This window comes from Pan paniscus, chromosome 19 (assembly GCF_029289425.2).
Source record: "Pan paniscus chromosome 19, NHGRI_mPanPan1-v2.0_pri, whole genome shotgun sequence".
Taxonomy (NCBI): domain Eukaryota; kingdom Metazoa; phylum Chordata; class Mammalia; order Primates; family Hominidae; genus Pan; species Pan paniscus.
Window position 1 is genome coordinate 36,298,679 of NC_073268.2, and position 15,069 is coordinate 36,313,747.

The following is a 15,069-nucleotide window of genomic DNA, read 5'->3' on the forward strand; positions in this document are numbered from 1 at the left end:
TGCAAGATGGATTTTCCTTCAAATCTGCAATAGAATTGAAACTAAAGCCTTAAATTGAAATCATACCTGCTGAATGGGACTCTGTGCCTGAAACAATATTCTTCGTCCTAGTAGTTCTGCAAAGATACATCCCACAGACCAGATGTCAATAGCATTGCTGTAATGACGGCTGCCCATCAGGATTTCTGGAGCCCGATAATACTGAGTAACAACTTCCTGAGTCATATGACGGGATTCATCTAATTCTTCCACTCTGGCCAATCCAAAATCACAAATCTAGATAGAAAAGGCAATCAGAACATTGTCAAGCAAATACAAATGAAAGAGTAAAACAAAACATCAAAATTTTGATAGGGCACTGAACTTTGAAACTTTTTTTTTTTTTTTTTTTTGAGATGGAGTCTCACTCTGTCACCCAGGCTGGAGTGCAGTGGCGCAATCTCAGCTCACTGCAACCTCTGCTTCCTGGGTTCAAGGGATTCTTCTGCCTCAGCCTCCCGAATAGCTGGGACTACAGGTGCCTACCACCACGCCTGGCTAATTTTTTTTTTTTTTTTTGTATTATTTAGTAGAGAAGGGGTTTCACCATCTTGGCCAGGCTGGTCTCAAACTCCTGACCTCAGGTGATCCATCTGCCTTGGCCTCCCAAAGTGCTGGGATTACAGGTGTGAGCCACTGCGCCCGGCCACTCTGGAACATTTTTAATGATATAGGTATAGTATATTTATGTCAATATACAATCTGGTTTTATTTGGTTAAGAGAGGAAAAAAGTCTCAAACTTACATCATTTTCTTAAAAATATTCTTCTCATCTTTATCAATAAAAACATGTCTGTTTTCAGTTGATAATCAAAGCAAAAAAAACTAGGTGAACGTAAACGACTTTATTTATTTTTTTAGACAGGGTCTCACTCTGTCTCCCTGGCTGGAGTGCAGTGGCGTGATCGATCTGAGGCTCCTCTCACCTCAGTCTCCTGAGTAGCTGGGACTACAGGCATGTGGTACCACACCTGGCTAATTTTTGTGGGTTTTTTTTTTTTTTTTTGTAGGGATGAGGTTTTGCCATGTTGCCCAGGCTGGTCTTGAACTCCTGGGTTCAAGCAATCTGCTTGCCTTGGCCTCCCAAAGTGCTGGGATAACAGGCGTGAGCTACTGCACCTGGCCAAATGCATACTTGTAGGTTTGATTTAGAGACCAACTGTTGGCCAGGCACAGTGGCTCATGCCCGTAATCCCAGGGATTAAGAGGACTGCTTGAGAGATCAGGAGTTTAAGACCAGGCTGGACAACATAACAAGATCTCAACTCTACAAACAATTAAAAAAAAAAAAAAGCTGGGCGTGGTGGTGTGCACCTGTAGTCCCGGCTACTCTGGAGGCTGAGGTGGGAGGACTGCTTGAGCCCAGGAGTTTGAGGCTACAGTGAGCTATTACTGTGCCACTGCACTCCAGCCTGGGAGACAGAGTGAGATTGAGACCCTATCTTTAAAAAAAATTTAAAAACCCCCACAAAACCAACTACTTTCAAGACTAGTTTATAGAGGAAGATATCATAAGATAAAGGGGTGTATCTTGAAGGTCTCCTTAGCTGAGACTGTGTCTGTCGTCTTTATGAAATATATATGAATTTCTTTAAAGCAATGGGTTTCAAACTGACTCCAGTTGAATCTAGTTCTGACTTTAGGCATTCCATGAATATTATATCCAAACTTCACATGTACCTATCTATTTAAAATACAAATTCATACTCAAATGTATAAATACGTTAAAATGCAGTATATGGTAGAATACTAATGCTATGGGGTTCATTCATTTCTTCATGCCATAAATATTTCAGTTAGTACTTGTTATATTACAGACTGTATGTTAGAATCTGGAGATACAGCAATAAATAATAAAGACAGGTTAACTTCTATACAAACTTAGAAATAAATCTTTTCTTGCTATTTCTGCTCAACTGAAAAGTACGCTGAGGGTTACAAGGTGAGCTATTAATAAACAGCAGCCGTGCCACCACCAGCAACTACTACCTATCTTTAGGAATTAAAATTTTCTTGATATTGGGCAATCAAAACACAACTAGGAGCACTGAGGATGAGATCAGATAGTAATGGCCATCTAAGCTCCAGTGTTCTCACTGATTACAAGTCACAACATTGCAAGTGATAAAATACGATTTTAAATCTGTTTTCTAAATTGAAGTCCCCAAATAAGATTTTATTTGAAAAAGAGTTCCGGCAGCTTAAAAAGAAAATCTGAAAACCCCGTTCTAAAGAAAACAAAATTTATCCCCCAATTTTTGGCAATCCCCTCTTTCTGATTTGAATCTACTATGTCTGGTTACATCAAATGAATTCAGATGTGTATGTGGGAATGAATCAGTATGAAGCCACCATCTTTACAACTTAAGAAAGCAGGAAAATTTTCCATACTATACAGATAAACCATATAACATAACAACAAAAGCCCGAGTTCATCAAATATGTTCAAATAACATATATGTGTATATATATATATTTTTTTTTTTTTTTGAGACAGTCTCACTCTGTCACCCAGACTGAAGTGCACTGACATGATGTCGGCTCACTGCAACGTCTGCCTCTCAGGTTCAAGTGATTCTCGTGTCTCTGCCTCCTGAGCAGCTGGGACTAGTGGCATGCGCCACCACGCCTGGCTAATTTTTGTATTTTTAGTAGAGACAGGGTTTTGCCATGTTGGCCAGGCTGGTCTCAAGTTCCTGGCCTCAAGTGATCTGCCCACCTCAGCCTCCCAGTGCTGGGATTACAGGCGTGAGCCACTGCGCCCGGCCAAAATAACATATAATATTTTAAAAACTCTATTACTTGGCCATGACTCTTGAGGATATTTTTAAAAACCAAACCAACAAAAGGAAAGAACATAATTTTTTTCTCATATTTATATGAGAAAAACCAACCAACCACCCACCCAACAAAAAAAGGCCTTCTGTTATAAAGCAAATCCCTTATTAAAAACATCAGTATGATTTCGTCATTTTTAGCAACTTATTTGGAAGACAACCTGAGTCCAAAATAGGAAGCTTACATGATCAGATAACTAAAAAAATTCCAGCAAAATTATCCATCTTGTGCTTAATAGGAAACAAAATACATTCACGATATGGAAGGATACTGATTTTTAAAAAATATTTTGTTATAATGATCTTCAATGAATTTGTATGTTTGAGAAGAAAGAACTAGTGTCTATAGCCTAGACTCTATTCTGGCTTTTTAAAAGTAGGCCCATAAGATGAGTCAAAGGAGTGGAGCAAAATTTGTTTGTTCTGATTTGTGTGTTGTGTATTCACAAATGGCATTTTCCTTTAGTTGCCCATTCATACAGTCCAAGGTTATAAAACCATAACAGACAATTTGGAAAATGAACTTCAAGCAGTTAATGGCATCAAACATGACAGGTCCTGCACAAAATCCTGTGTGAGGTCTTCCAATCAAAAACCAAAATAAGAAGAAATTGGCTTAAACTGTCATAAGATTGATTAGGTATGAATAGGACAAAAAAATTTCTAACTATAAGGTTTAAATTTTTTTTTAATTAAAAAACGATTATGGGGATAGGTTGCAAGTTCTCTTTAAAAAGTGAAAAGGTGGCAGGAAAAACTCAATAACCTATAGAAGGAATACTTTAGTAGATTTTGGTGGCAATTAACTTCTCTGTGGAAACAAAAGACTGAATTACAACATCAGCTATTTTTAGGGAAAATATGAAAAATAGGTTTTCATCTTTCTTGAGTTAAAATAAGGGTGAGGGTTCTTCAAGGCTATAATGAAGGGAGAATTTTCATTCATAAGCAGTATAATCCACCAGCTTTTCAAGAGAACTGACCTACAGTTCAGAGAAATCATTTAAAATAAAAAATGAATTTTATTTATACACTTGGTTTTATTACTTAGTTTAACCGCCAGCAACCTAAGTAATAATGATAGTCTTGATTACTTTTAAAGTGGGTAACATTTTAAAAATTTATTTTTCTTTTCAAATATAGCAGTTAAAGGCCCTTATTTCCAATTTCTATTATGAGGAAAAATATAGTGGACCTCTCTCTATTCAAGAGTTCTGCCAATACACATCTGTATTAGAGGTAGGGAAATACAAATATGTGGACTTTGCTATTTGCAAGCCCCTTTTTAAATGAAAGACAATGGCTGTACTAGGGAAGAGAAGTAAAACTGAAACTGATGACTTGAAATTTTGGAACTACTAAATATAATTCTGTAATCAATTCCTCTTCAGAGGAATAATTAAGAATTGGCTACTATACATTATGGAAATACATTGGATAGATGCATATTACCCTTTTCTGGTTTGGCATTTTCACTTTTTTTTTTTTTTTTTTTTTGAGACAGGGTCTCACTCTGTCACCTAGGTGGAAGTGCAGTGGTGTGATCACAGCTCACTGCAGCCTTCACGCTCTGGGCCCAGGTGATCCTCCCATCTCAGCCTTCTGAGTAGCTGGAACTACAGGCATGTGCAACCACACCTAGCTAATTTTTGAATTTTTTATTGAGATGGGGTTTTGCTGCATTGCCCAGGCTGGTCTTGAACTCCTGGGCTCAAGCAATCTGCCTGCCTCAGCCTCCCAAAATGCTGGAATTACAGGCATGAGCCACCGTGTCTGGCCAGCACTATCCCTTTTAAATATGTTTCTACTTCTTACTTTGCTACCTTGGTCAAACAGCATATAGATATGTTAGCTGTGTAAAAATGTAAATGGTCTTCCTAAAAGTCACACTTCATTCTCTTATATAAACAGATGCTTGCTGTTCTAATATTTCTTCTGATATGCGCTTCTTTTAATAATGGAACAAGCTGTAAAGGAGTCACCTTGTCTATTCTTCTTTCTAGTTACACTACAATTCCAATTTCAGTGTTTCTAAAACATAGGCCAAATATCATGAAAAGAACATGAGGCAGGACTACAAATTATTACTATGACTATGAGTAGTGATATGGAGAAAACTGGGTTAACTTTTGGTAAAGTAATGGAAATGAACTTCTTTCTTTCACAAAAATATGTTGTTCTTAAACCTGCCCTGACATTCTGATTTTTCCCAGGTATTTAAATAAACTGAAAAGCTACCTTTAGAACACAGTTGCTGTTCACAAGGAGATTCCCTGGCTTAATGTCTCGATGTAAAATGCCAGCTGAATGGAGATATTTCAAACCTGAAATAACAAACAGATTTAATTGCAGATATTTAATTCCTTTTACTCAACCAATAATTTAAAAAAACCTTGGAAGAAAACAGTAGAGGATTTAAAACTGTTCCCTAAATAACTGCATAATGAACATTATTAAAAGCTAGTCCCACCTCAAAATACCGTAATTTTGCTACAGTAAAATAAAATGTCACCAAAGGTTTGCAAAGTCTAGAGATAATGTCTATAATTTAAACAATTATGTAGGTTTAAATACAGATAAGCTTCTTAGGCACTCGAGTTAAGACCATACTAATAACCTTAGATTGCTAGTCAGTGTGGCTATTGGACTGCTGCTATTGATACTCTTAACCTGCAACTCGGAGCCTGCTCCAACAAAACAGTTTCCATTACTACAGGGAGCCTTTCCCAGGACAGATGTTTCACTGATAGAACAAAATTCAGGAACTTGCCCACACTGTCAGTAGTATTCTTTACCGCTCAGAATCAAGAGGGTAATGAACCACTTTAAAAATATTTGTGAAATCTTAGAAGACCAGTGTCTTCTTTCAGTACTGCTAAAGGTCCCAGCCTCAAGGTTGAGTCCTTTTTGTGTGCGTTTTTCTTTTTTTCTTTTCTTTCTTTTTTTTTTTTGAGACAGGGTCTCACTCTGTAACCTAGGCAGGAGTGCGGTGGTATGATCACAGCTCACTGAAGCCTCGACCTTCCTGGCTCAAGCCATGCTCCCATCTCAGCCTCCTGAGAAGTGGGAACTACGGGCATGTACCACCATATCCGGCTAATGGGCTGAGTCTTTTTTGGATAAAATGTAGCAAATCACATTTTTCACAAGTACAAAAAGAGCCAATATCTTCCCCATTTTCCCCTACCATAGAATATGAACAAATCTTAGAGGTGAACGTTTTTGTTTTTTTTGAGACGGCGTCTCACTCTGTTGCCCAGGATGGAGTGCAGTGACGCGATCTTGGCTCCCTGCAGCCTCCACCTCCTGGGTTCACTCGATTCTCCTGCCTCAGCCTCCCAAGTAGCTGAGACTACAGGCGAGTGCCACCATGCCCGGCTAAGTTTTGTATTTTTTTAAAGTAGAGATGGAGTTTTGCCATGTTGGCCAGGCTGGTCTTGAATTCCTGACCTCAGATGATCTGCCCGCCTCAGCATCCCAAAGCGCTGGGATTACAGGCATGAATCACCATGCCTGGCCTGGAGGTGAGTTTTTTAGTTTTAATATTGCTTATGTGGCTGGGCGCAGTGGCTCACGCCTGTAATCCCAGCACTTTGGGAGGCCGAGGCAGGAGGATCACGAGGTCGGGAGATCAAGATCATCCTGGCTAATACGGTGAAACCCTGCCTCTACTAAAAATACAAAAAATTAGCTGGGCGTGGTGGCGGGCACCTGTAGTCCCAGCTACTCGGGAGGCTGAGGCAGGAGAATGGCATGAACCTGGGAGGCGAAGCTTGCAGTGAGCTGAGATCGCACCACTGCACTCTAGCCTAGGAGACAGAGAGAGACTCTGTCTGAAAAAAAAATTGCTTATGTGTTTTCATCCTTTTGGCATTTATTTTTCAATCCCTATAAAGAATCTCTTAATTCTATGAATTCTGGGGCAGGGGGAAAGTATTTTACTTACTAGGTAAGAAAGCTGTTTCAGGTTTAAGCAATTCTCTACTTGTAATGGCAAAATTCTCATGGACATACTTGATGGCCAGAAGAAGTGTCAATAATGTTGGCCCAAATCCTTTCTCAGTCAAGTCTGTGCTCTTTAATGAGCTAGTCTAGAATTTAGCTGGCTCTGTTTATTGGTCTTCCCAATCTACTTTGGTTTTAAGGGTCATTTTGTTTCTCTGGAGTTGGCTTCAGGTATGCCAGCCAATACTCAGACAGGCCCACCTACTGTTGGCTTGGAGGATGGACGTCATCCATAGGGGATATAGTCACTTTTCACTTTAGTCGTCTGATGCCACATATTCCTATTCCGTTGAAAACTAAAGGCTGTTTTGTGAACTTGTGACAAACCATTCTGCTTATTCACCTAGATTAGCCCACTCAACTGCCTAATGAATTTGACAGGGCTTTCTCTTTCATCACTGAAAACAAGAACTATTTGGCAACCCTAAAAAGCTTCCTCTTTAACATTAAATATAGAAATTATAAAATATGCTTTGGTCAGAAGAAAAAAGTCTTTAGAGAAGAAGAAAACCTTGGAAGATCGGATTAAAGTCTAAATGAGAAGCAAAACGTTTCATTTACAGTGTGACAGCACCTTTTTCTTCATAAAGAAATCTTACCTCGCAAAATCTGATAAAGAAAAACTTTGACATGATCTGAGCTGAGTGGTTGAGGAGAGACGATAATTTTATGTAGGTCACTCTGCATCAATTCTGTGACAACATATCTTGAAGTTTTAAGTTAAGGAGAGTTCGACGAATTCAGTCCCCTACCCCCTCAAAGTGGTGACCAGATCTAAAAAATAACTTCCATTCTCAAGGCTGGAAAAGTGGGGAAAGAAAGCTTCTAGACAGCGTGACAGAGGTGAGAATTCCAGCCCTCACAAAACACTACTAAAATCAAAAGAACTTACATGTTTAAAAGTCAGCAGAAGTAAACGACCAAATGATTTCCTTATAATCAGCATTATCAAAGAGAAAACCAAAGGTAAACATTTTAAATAACAGCCAGGCCAGGAAAAGTATGACGACCAAATAGTCTTAAGCTCTACTTAGACATATTACAGGAATGTCCTTTGAATCCAAACAAATGGGGATTGGTGATCTCATCTTAGGCCACCATGACACCAATGGAAAAGATCACAACCTATCCAAGGGCCATGGCTTGTTACATTATAAAATATGGTATTCCTAAACACATGTAAAATAATTAGTTAAGTCTCTCCACAATCTTAGTAATTTAGTTCCTTTATTATTTAACTTTGTATATATTTATGAAACACCCCTCCCCACCATCACCACTAGATTTCGAGCGAGCTTCCTATACGTTGTACTCTGTATAGGTTTTGCTGAATGGACACAAAACTAGGGTTTTGCTGAATGGACACATGGCCGATGATTAAAGGCTGGAGCCTGGGGAGCCATGGAGATATGGAATTCAAGACTCTTGTGAAGCACGTGTTAGATACATTAGGGAAGCAAAAGTATGGTAAATCTTATAATTTAAGTATTAAGTTTTCTTAAGGCAATTTCTAATTTAATGTTTCAGCAAAAACAAGTAGGAAAGGGGATAACTTGGGAACAGGGAGGAGAACTGATAATAATAGCCTTTGACAAAACAACTAAAAATTGTTTTTCAATTGTTTTCAAACTCCCTCCTCCTCGAGACATTTTTTCCAAATCGCTTTAGTCTCCTTCAATCATTGTACGTTGAAATGCCCCATGGCTGCTGGTCCTCACTCCTCTTCCCTATCCACACTCGTGGATACTCAGATCCAGTGCCATGCCTTTAAATAACATCCATGCTGCTGACTGCCAAATTTCTCTCTCTAGTTAATCTTCTTTCCTTAAGTGCAGACTGGTATATCAAACTGCCTACTTATTTCCCCTGGATACCTAATTGACATTTCAAACTAACAAGTCCAAAACTGTCCAAATCTTTCTTAGTTGCTTGCACCACAAACCACATCAAGGAGTTATCCTTTACTCCCCGTTTCTCTTTCACCATACGTCCAATTCATCAGAAATCCTTCAAAATTTAGTCAGAATTAAGGCCACTTCTTATATCCACTGTTACTACTCTGGCCCAAGACTGCTAGATTTCTAAAACAGCAGCCAGGATAATTTTTTTTACTGTTATATTTTTTATTTTGCCTATATACTGACATTTACTTTATTATATAGAAAATATAATTTTTAAGCCTTTTACATTCTTAGATATTTTAATCTTAGGTTTTATCACTCAGATTCTTTCCAAAGAAATATATTCTACTTCATAATGAAAGTTAATGAGAAAATGATATTTGGCATGTGGGATTCACTTACAGGACAGTTTTCAGTGACATGTTAAAATTATTCTATAAAATGATGAAGAGTTAAATAACGACATCAGGGTTATAGTTTTTAATAGTTTTTATTCAACTTTTTCTTATTTTTCAAACACAGAAAATTACGCAGAGATGACCCATATACACACTTACCACCTAGAATCTACACTGAATATTTTGCTATATTTGCTTTGTCACACATCTATCCATTGCTCTTTCCATCCATCAATTCATCCAAAACTGGATGCATTTCACAGGATGATCTTTTAGGATGAAGGCCAAATTATGTCACTTTTCTGCAAAAGCTTTCCATTTCATTTAAGAGTAAAAGCCAGTCCTTAAAATGGTCTCACAGGCCATAAATCATTTGGCCTTCTTCCTTCTCTGACCTCTTCTATTGCTTTCTTCCTGGATATTCTCTGAACATGCTAGATACACTCCAACCTTAGGCCTTAGCTATTCCCTCTGCATGGACTGTACTTCCTGACATCTATTTGGTTAACTCTTTCACGTCCTTTGTGGTTTTGCTCAAATTTTATCTTTCAAATGAGGCCTACCTCAACCACTCTGACACTACAGTCAGACATTATATAATGATGTTTCGTTGATGATGGACCACATGTATAAAGGTGGTCCCACAGACTGTAACAGTGCTGAAAATTCCTATTGTATTGCCTAGGGGTGTCTTGGTGACTAACCCTGTGTAGGCTTAGGCTAATGTATATGTTTGTGTCTTATTTTAAAAAGTAAAAAAGCAACTCAGACCTCAACTCTACAAAAAACTTAGCCAGGTGTGGTGGCTTGCGCCTGTAGTCCTAGCAGTTACTGAGGACACTGAGGTGGAAGGATTACTTGACCCTGGGAGGTCAAGGTTGCAGTGAGCCATGATTGCACCACTGCAATCCAGCCTAGGCAACAGAGTGAGAAAAAATAAATAAATAAGAAAAAAAAATTTTTGTACAGCTGTACAATGTCCTTGTGTTTTACGCTAAGTGTTATTACAAAAGAGTAAAATATTTAACAAAATTAAAAAGTTTCGAAAGTAAAAAAATTACAGTAAGCTAGGGTTAATTTATATTAAAGAAACTTAAAAAAATAAACTTAGTGTAGCTTAAGAGCACAGAGTTTATAAAGTCTATAGTAATGCACAGTAATGTTCTAGGCTTTCAAATTCACTCACCACTCACTGACACACCCAGAGCAACTTCCAGTCTTGCAAGCTCCATTCGTGTTAAGTGCCCTATACAGGTGTACCATTTTTATCTTTTATATCATATTTTTACTGTACCTTTTCTATGTTCAGATACGTTTAGATATACAAATACTTATTATTGTATTAAAGCTGCCTACAGTATTCAGTACGGTAACATGTTGTACAGTTGTACAGGTTTGTAGCCTAAGAGGAATAGGTTATACCATACAGCTTAGGTGTGTAATAGGCTATACCATCTAGGTTTGTGTAACAACCTGTACTCCCTATCCATTTGCTATCACCTTGCACAGCTTTACTTTTTCTTCTTCCCTTAGTAGTTATTATCCTATAATTTCCTTATGTTTATTCTCTGTCTGTATTGCCAAGCCTGCACCATAAAGGCAAGGGTTGTCTGCTTTGTTCACAAATTTATCCTAAACTCTTAGAATAGTGTCTGCACATAGTAGGTCCCTATAAATATTTGATGAATGAATGTATATTGAGCACCTGCTAGGTACTAGGTACTCTACTAAGTATTTTAAATATATAATCTCATCTAATTTTCATGGTAACTCTACAAGGTATGTAGTGGTACCCTAAATTTAGATAAAGAAATTGACGTTAACAGAAGACAACCTACCTACGGTTACATAGTAGTGAAGATTTTAGATCTGATCATGTCTAAAATTGCTTCAATGGTTCTATGCAATTTTGGATTTATCTTCTTATTCTTTTTTTTAAGTAACATTTTTAAAAACTCTAATAAAGTAGGCCAGGTGTGGTGGCTCATGCCTGTAACCCCAGCACTTTGGGAGGCCCAGGAGGGTGGACTGCTTGAGCCCAGGAGTTTGAGACCAGCCTGGGCAACATGGAGAAATCCCATCTCTATAAAAAGTTTAAGAAATAGGCCGGGTGCGGTGGCTCACATCTGTAATCCCAACACTTTGGGAGGCCGAGGCAGGTGGATCACTTGAGGTCAGAAGTTTGAGACGAGCCTGGCCAACATGGTGAAACCCCATCTCTACGAAAAATACAAAAATTAGCTGGGGTGGTGGCATGTGCCTATAGTCCCAGTTACTTGGAGGCTGAGGCAGGAGAACAACTTTAACACAGGAGGCAGAGGTTGCAGTGAGCTGAGATCGCACCACTGCACTCCAGCCTGGGTGACAGAGCAAGACTTTGTCTTAAAAAAAAAATTTTTTTTTAAAGAAATAGGTGAGCATTGTGGCATTTGCTGGTAGTCCCAGCTACTCAGGAGGCTGAGGTGGGAGGATCACTTGAGCCTGGGAGGCAGGGGTTGCAGTGAGCCCTGATCTTGCCACTGCACTCCAGCCTGGGTGACAGAGTGAGACCCTGTCTCAAAAACAAACAAAACCCCCCACAACGATCACAAAATAGACTAAATGTTCACTATGTTCTTTATAGAATAATTTCAACCAATAAATGCAGAAACAATTACAGAATTAGAAAAAAAACCACGGTTTTGCAATCTCTGGAGCTAGGCACCATCGATGGCTGGTAAAACCACTTGAAAAGGATGAGTGTGAGACTGACATCACTTCAATCCACCACTCAATCTTAGCATAATTTAATGTGGAACAAGAATATTATGTTTGTGATATGCACACCACTGCCTAGAAGTATTCATGTCCCAAAAAACTTAATTTGAATGTAATCAATCATCTAGCTCTAATGACCAGTTAACTAGAAATATGTGGAATTAAAAAACAAGACATTATGAAGAAGCAATCTACTAAACACACAACGTGGATCATTCTTCAGGAAAAATTTATCTAACAAATCAATGACCATCCCCCTCCCCCTCCCACAAAAAAAGTGTGTGTTGCGGGGTGAAGGGCAGGCAGAAATGTTTGGGATAAGAGACTCAAGAGACATAATAACCATACATACGTGTGAACTTTGTTTAGATCCTTATTCAAAAAGTGACTCTTGAGGCAATCAGACAACAGATATTAAGGAATTAGCTAATTTTATTAGGTGTGATAATGGCATAATTGTTGTTTTCAAGGTACTTATCTGTTAGAAATTCACATTTAAGTATTTATAGGTGGAATAATGTGATGTTTGGTTATCTACTTTAAAATACTCCAGCCCTCCTTTCCCTTCCCCTCAATAAAAAAGAATAGAGGAAATGAGATTGGCAAAATGATTAATATTGTTAAAGCTGAGGATGAGGTACGTAAGTTATATACTTATATACTACTGGCTCTTATATTTTTGTATATATTTTTGCATATTTTGTATATATTTTTGTATATTTTGAAAATTTCCTTAAACTTCATTGTAGAAAATGGAAATTATAAAAAAATGCAAGAATATTAAAAATATCCAGAATTCTACCTCTTTGGGTGAATTTAGAACATTTTGATGAAAATAATCTGCATGGGTACATACATGTATATTTAAAATAAAACTGGTATTATATACATTATTCTTTTAATACTTTAAGTTCTAGGGTACATGTGCACAACATGCGGGTTACATAGGTATACATGAGCCATGTTGGTTTGCTGCGCCCATCAAATCATCATTCACATTAGGTATTTCTTCTAATGCTATCCCACCCCCAGCCCCCCACCCCCCGACAGGCCCTGATGTGTGATGTTCCCTGCCCTATGTTCAAGTGTTCTCATTGTTCAATTCCCACCTATGAGTGAGAATATGCGGTGTTTGGTTTTCTGCCCTTGTGATAGTTTGCTGAGAATGATGGTTTCCAGCTTCATCCATGGCCCTGCAAAGGACATGAACTCATCCTTTTTTATGGCTGCATAATATTCCATGGTGTATATGTGCCACATTTTCTTAATCCAGTCTATCACTGATGGACATTGGGTTGGTTCCAAGTCTTTTGCTATTGTGAATAGGGCCACAATAAACATACGTGTGCATATGTCTTTATAGCTGTATGATTTATAATCCTTTGGGTATATAACCAGTAATGGGATCGCTGGGTCAAATGGTATTTCTAGTTCTAGATCCTTGAGGAATCGCCACACTGTCTTCCACAATGGTTGAACTAATTTATACTCCCACCAGCAGTGTAAAAGCGTTCCTATTTCTCCACATCCTCTATAGCATTTGTTGTTTCCTGACTTTTTAATGACCTTTTAACTTTTCTGTTGTTGCCTGTTCTTTTAATAAAATATAAGGATCTAAAAACAAAACAAGCAAGGGAATCCCTTGCTTATCCCATTCAATGGTTTAATAATGCAGAATTTTAATGACTGCATAGTGTTCTAACGTGTGGCTATATTATAATTCATTTAACCAAGTGATCATTGTTAAAAAGCTATTTCTAATTTTATTTTTTACTATTTTATTTTTTGAGATGGAGTCTTGCTCTGTCACCCAAGCTGGAGTGCTGTGCTGTGATCTTGGCTCATAATTCTGCAACCTCCATTTCCCAGGTTCAAGCGATCCTCATGCCTCAGCCTCCTGAGTAACTAGGCTTACAGGCACATGCCACCATGCCCGACTAATTTTTGTATTGTTAGTAGATGGGGTTTTGCCATGTTGGCCAGGCTGGTCTTGAACTCCTGACCTCAAGTGATCTGCCCACCTCAGTATCTCAAAGTGATGGGATTACAGGTGTGAGCCACTGAGACTGGCCTATTTTTAACTATTTTAAATAACCTTGAGATAAACATCCTATATATAGAATTTTATGTGTATGTGAGGATATTATATATACTTTAAAAAAGTTTTAAAATACTGTAAACTCCATGGTATTATATATATTCTTTTATATCATTTCAAATGATTAAATAGTACTCCATTTTACATAATATGTCAGGAGTTAAGTCATCTCCTGCCACTGGATGTTTACAATATTATTGTTTCACTATAATGTAGCTCTGTGGGAGTGCTTAGAGCTTTAAGGTATTATTTCATGAGGAACCCTCAATTATGTACAGATCCTCCTTCCTGGGTTAATCATTTATTCAGAAGAGTCCTCCAATCTTCCTTCTTAGGATGAATAGGTCAGGCTGCCAGAATTCTATGTTAGTGGGTGTCCAGGGAATAAACTTTTAGTCTCCAGCAGGGTGAGGGAAGAAGATCTGAGCATCGTACTACTTCTTAAATAGGCTTGCAACCAATCCGATGTTTAGGCCCACATGTATCCCCACTTTCTGAGATACTTGATGCCTCCAATTCCTGAGACTTTCTGACATTCTGTAGCAAGAATCAACCTGTTTCTGGGTTCTCATTACTGCCAGCTTAGATTTCTGCCTTTTCTAGACTGAATTTTTAACCCTTTAGTGAAATTTAAGGGGACTACAGGAAGGAATGGTAGTAAAGATTTATGTTCTATCCACTGTGTTTTAAGGTTGAAAACTCTTTACATGTTTATTGGCCACACATATGTGTGACCATGAGAGACAGAAAAAAAAAAAGGAAAAGCAAGACTGACAGCAAATTGTTCCTGTCCTTTGCTCAATTTTCTACTGGGGTGACAATTTTTTTGTAATACTGTTTCTCATATTAAGGATGTTAACCCGCTAGTATGTACCAAAAATTTCTTTTCCACTAGGAAATCACAGGATGGTGACATAAAAAATTGCTACTTGCACCTTTAAGTCTTAATCAGAAGTCCCAATATTCTTGAGTTGCACTGGTTCCAGAATTCTCAAGGGAGAGGAAACAAAGGACCATTACACAGAAAAAACCCA

At 38.1% G+C, this 15,069-nt stretch overlaps 1 protein-coding gene across 3 annotated transcripts in view; it reads right to left on the reverse strand.

The window, feature by feature from the left end:
* NLK (nemo like kinase) overlaps nucleotides 1-15,069 on the reverse strand; it is a 159,448-nt gene that overhangs the window by 36,749 nt on the left and 107,630 nt on the right. For all 3 annotated transcript variants that reach the window (XR_008621813.2, XM_008965087.6, XM_003812658.7), the window contains exons 4-6: nucleotides 7,481-7,587; nucleotides 5,115-5,200; nucleotides 67-276 (exon numbers count right to left, since the gene is read on the reverse strand). Coding sequence is in view for 2 of the 3 variants with exons in the window: in XM_008965087.6 (XP_008963335.1) it covers nucleotides 67-276; nucleotides 5,115-5,200; nucleotides 7,481-7,587 (403 nt within the window). In the remaining variant the exon portion in view is untranslated. The remainder of the gene's footprint in view (nucleotides 1-66; nucleotides 277-5,114; nucleotides 5,201-7,480; nucleotides 7,588-15,069) is intronic.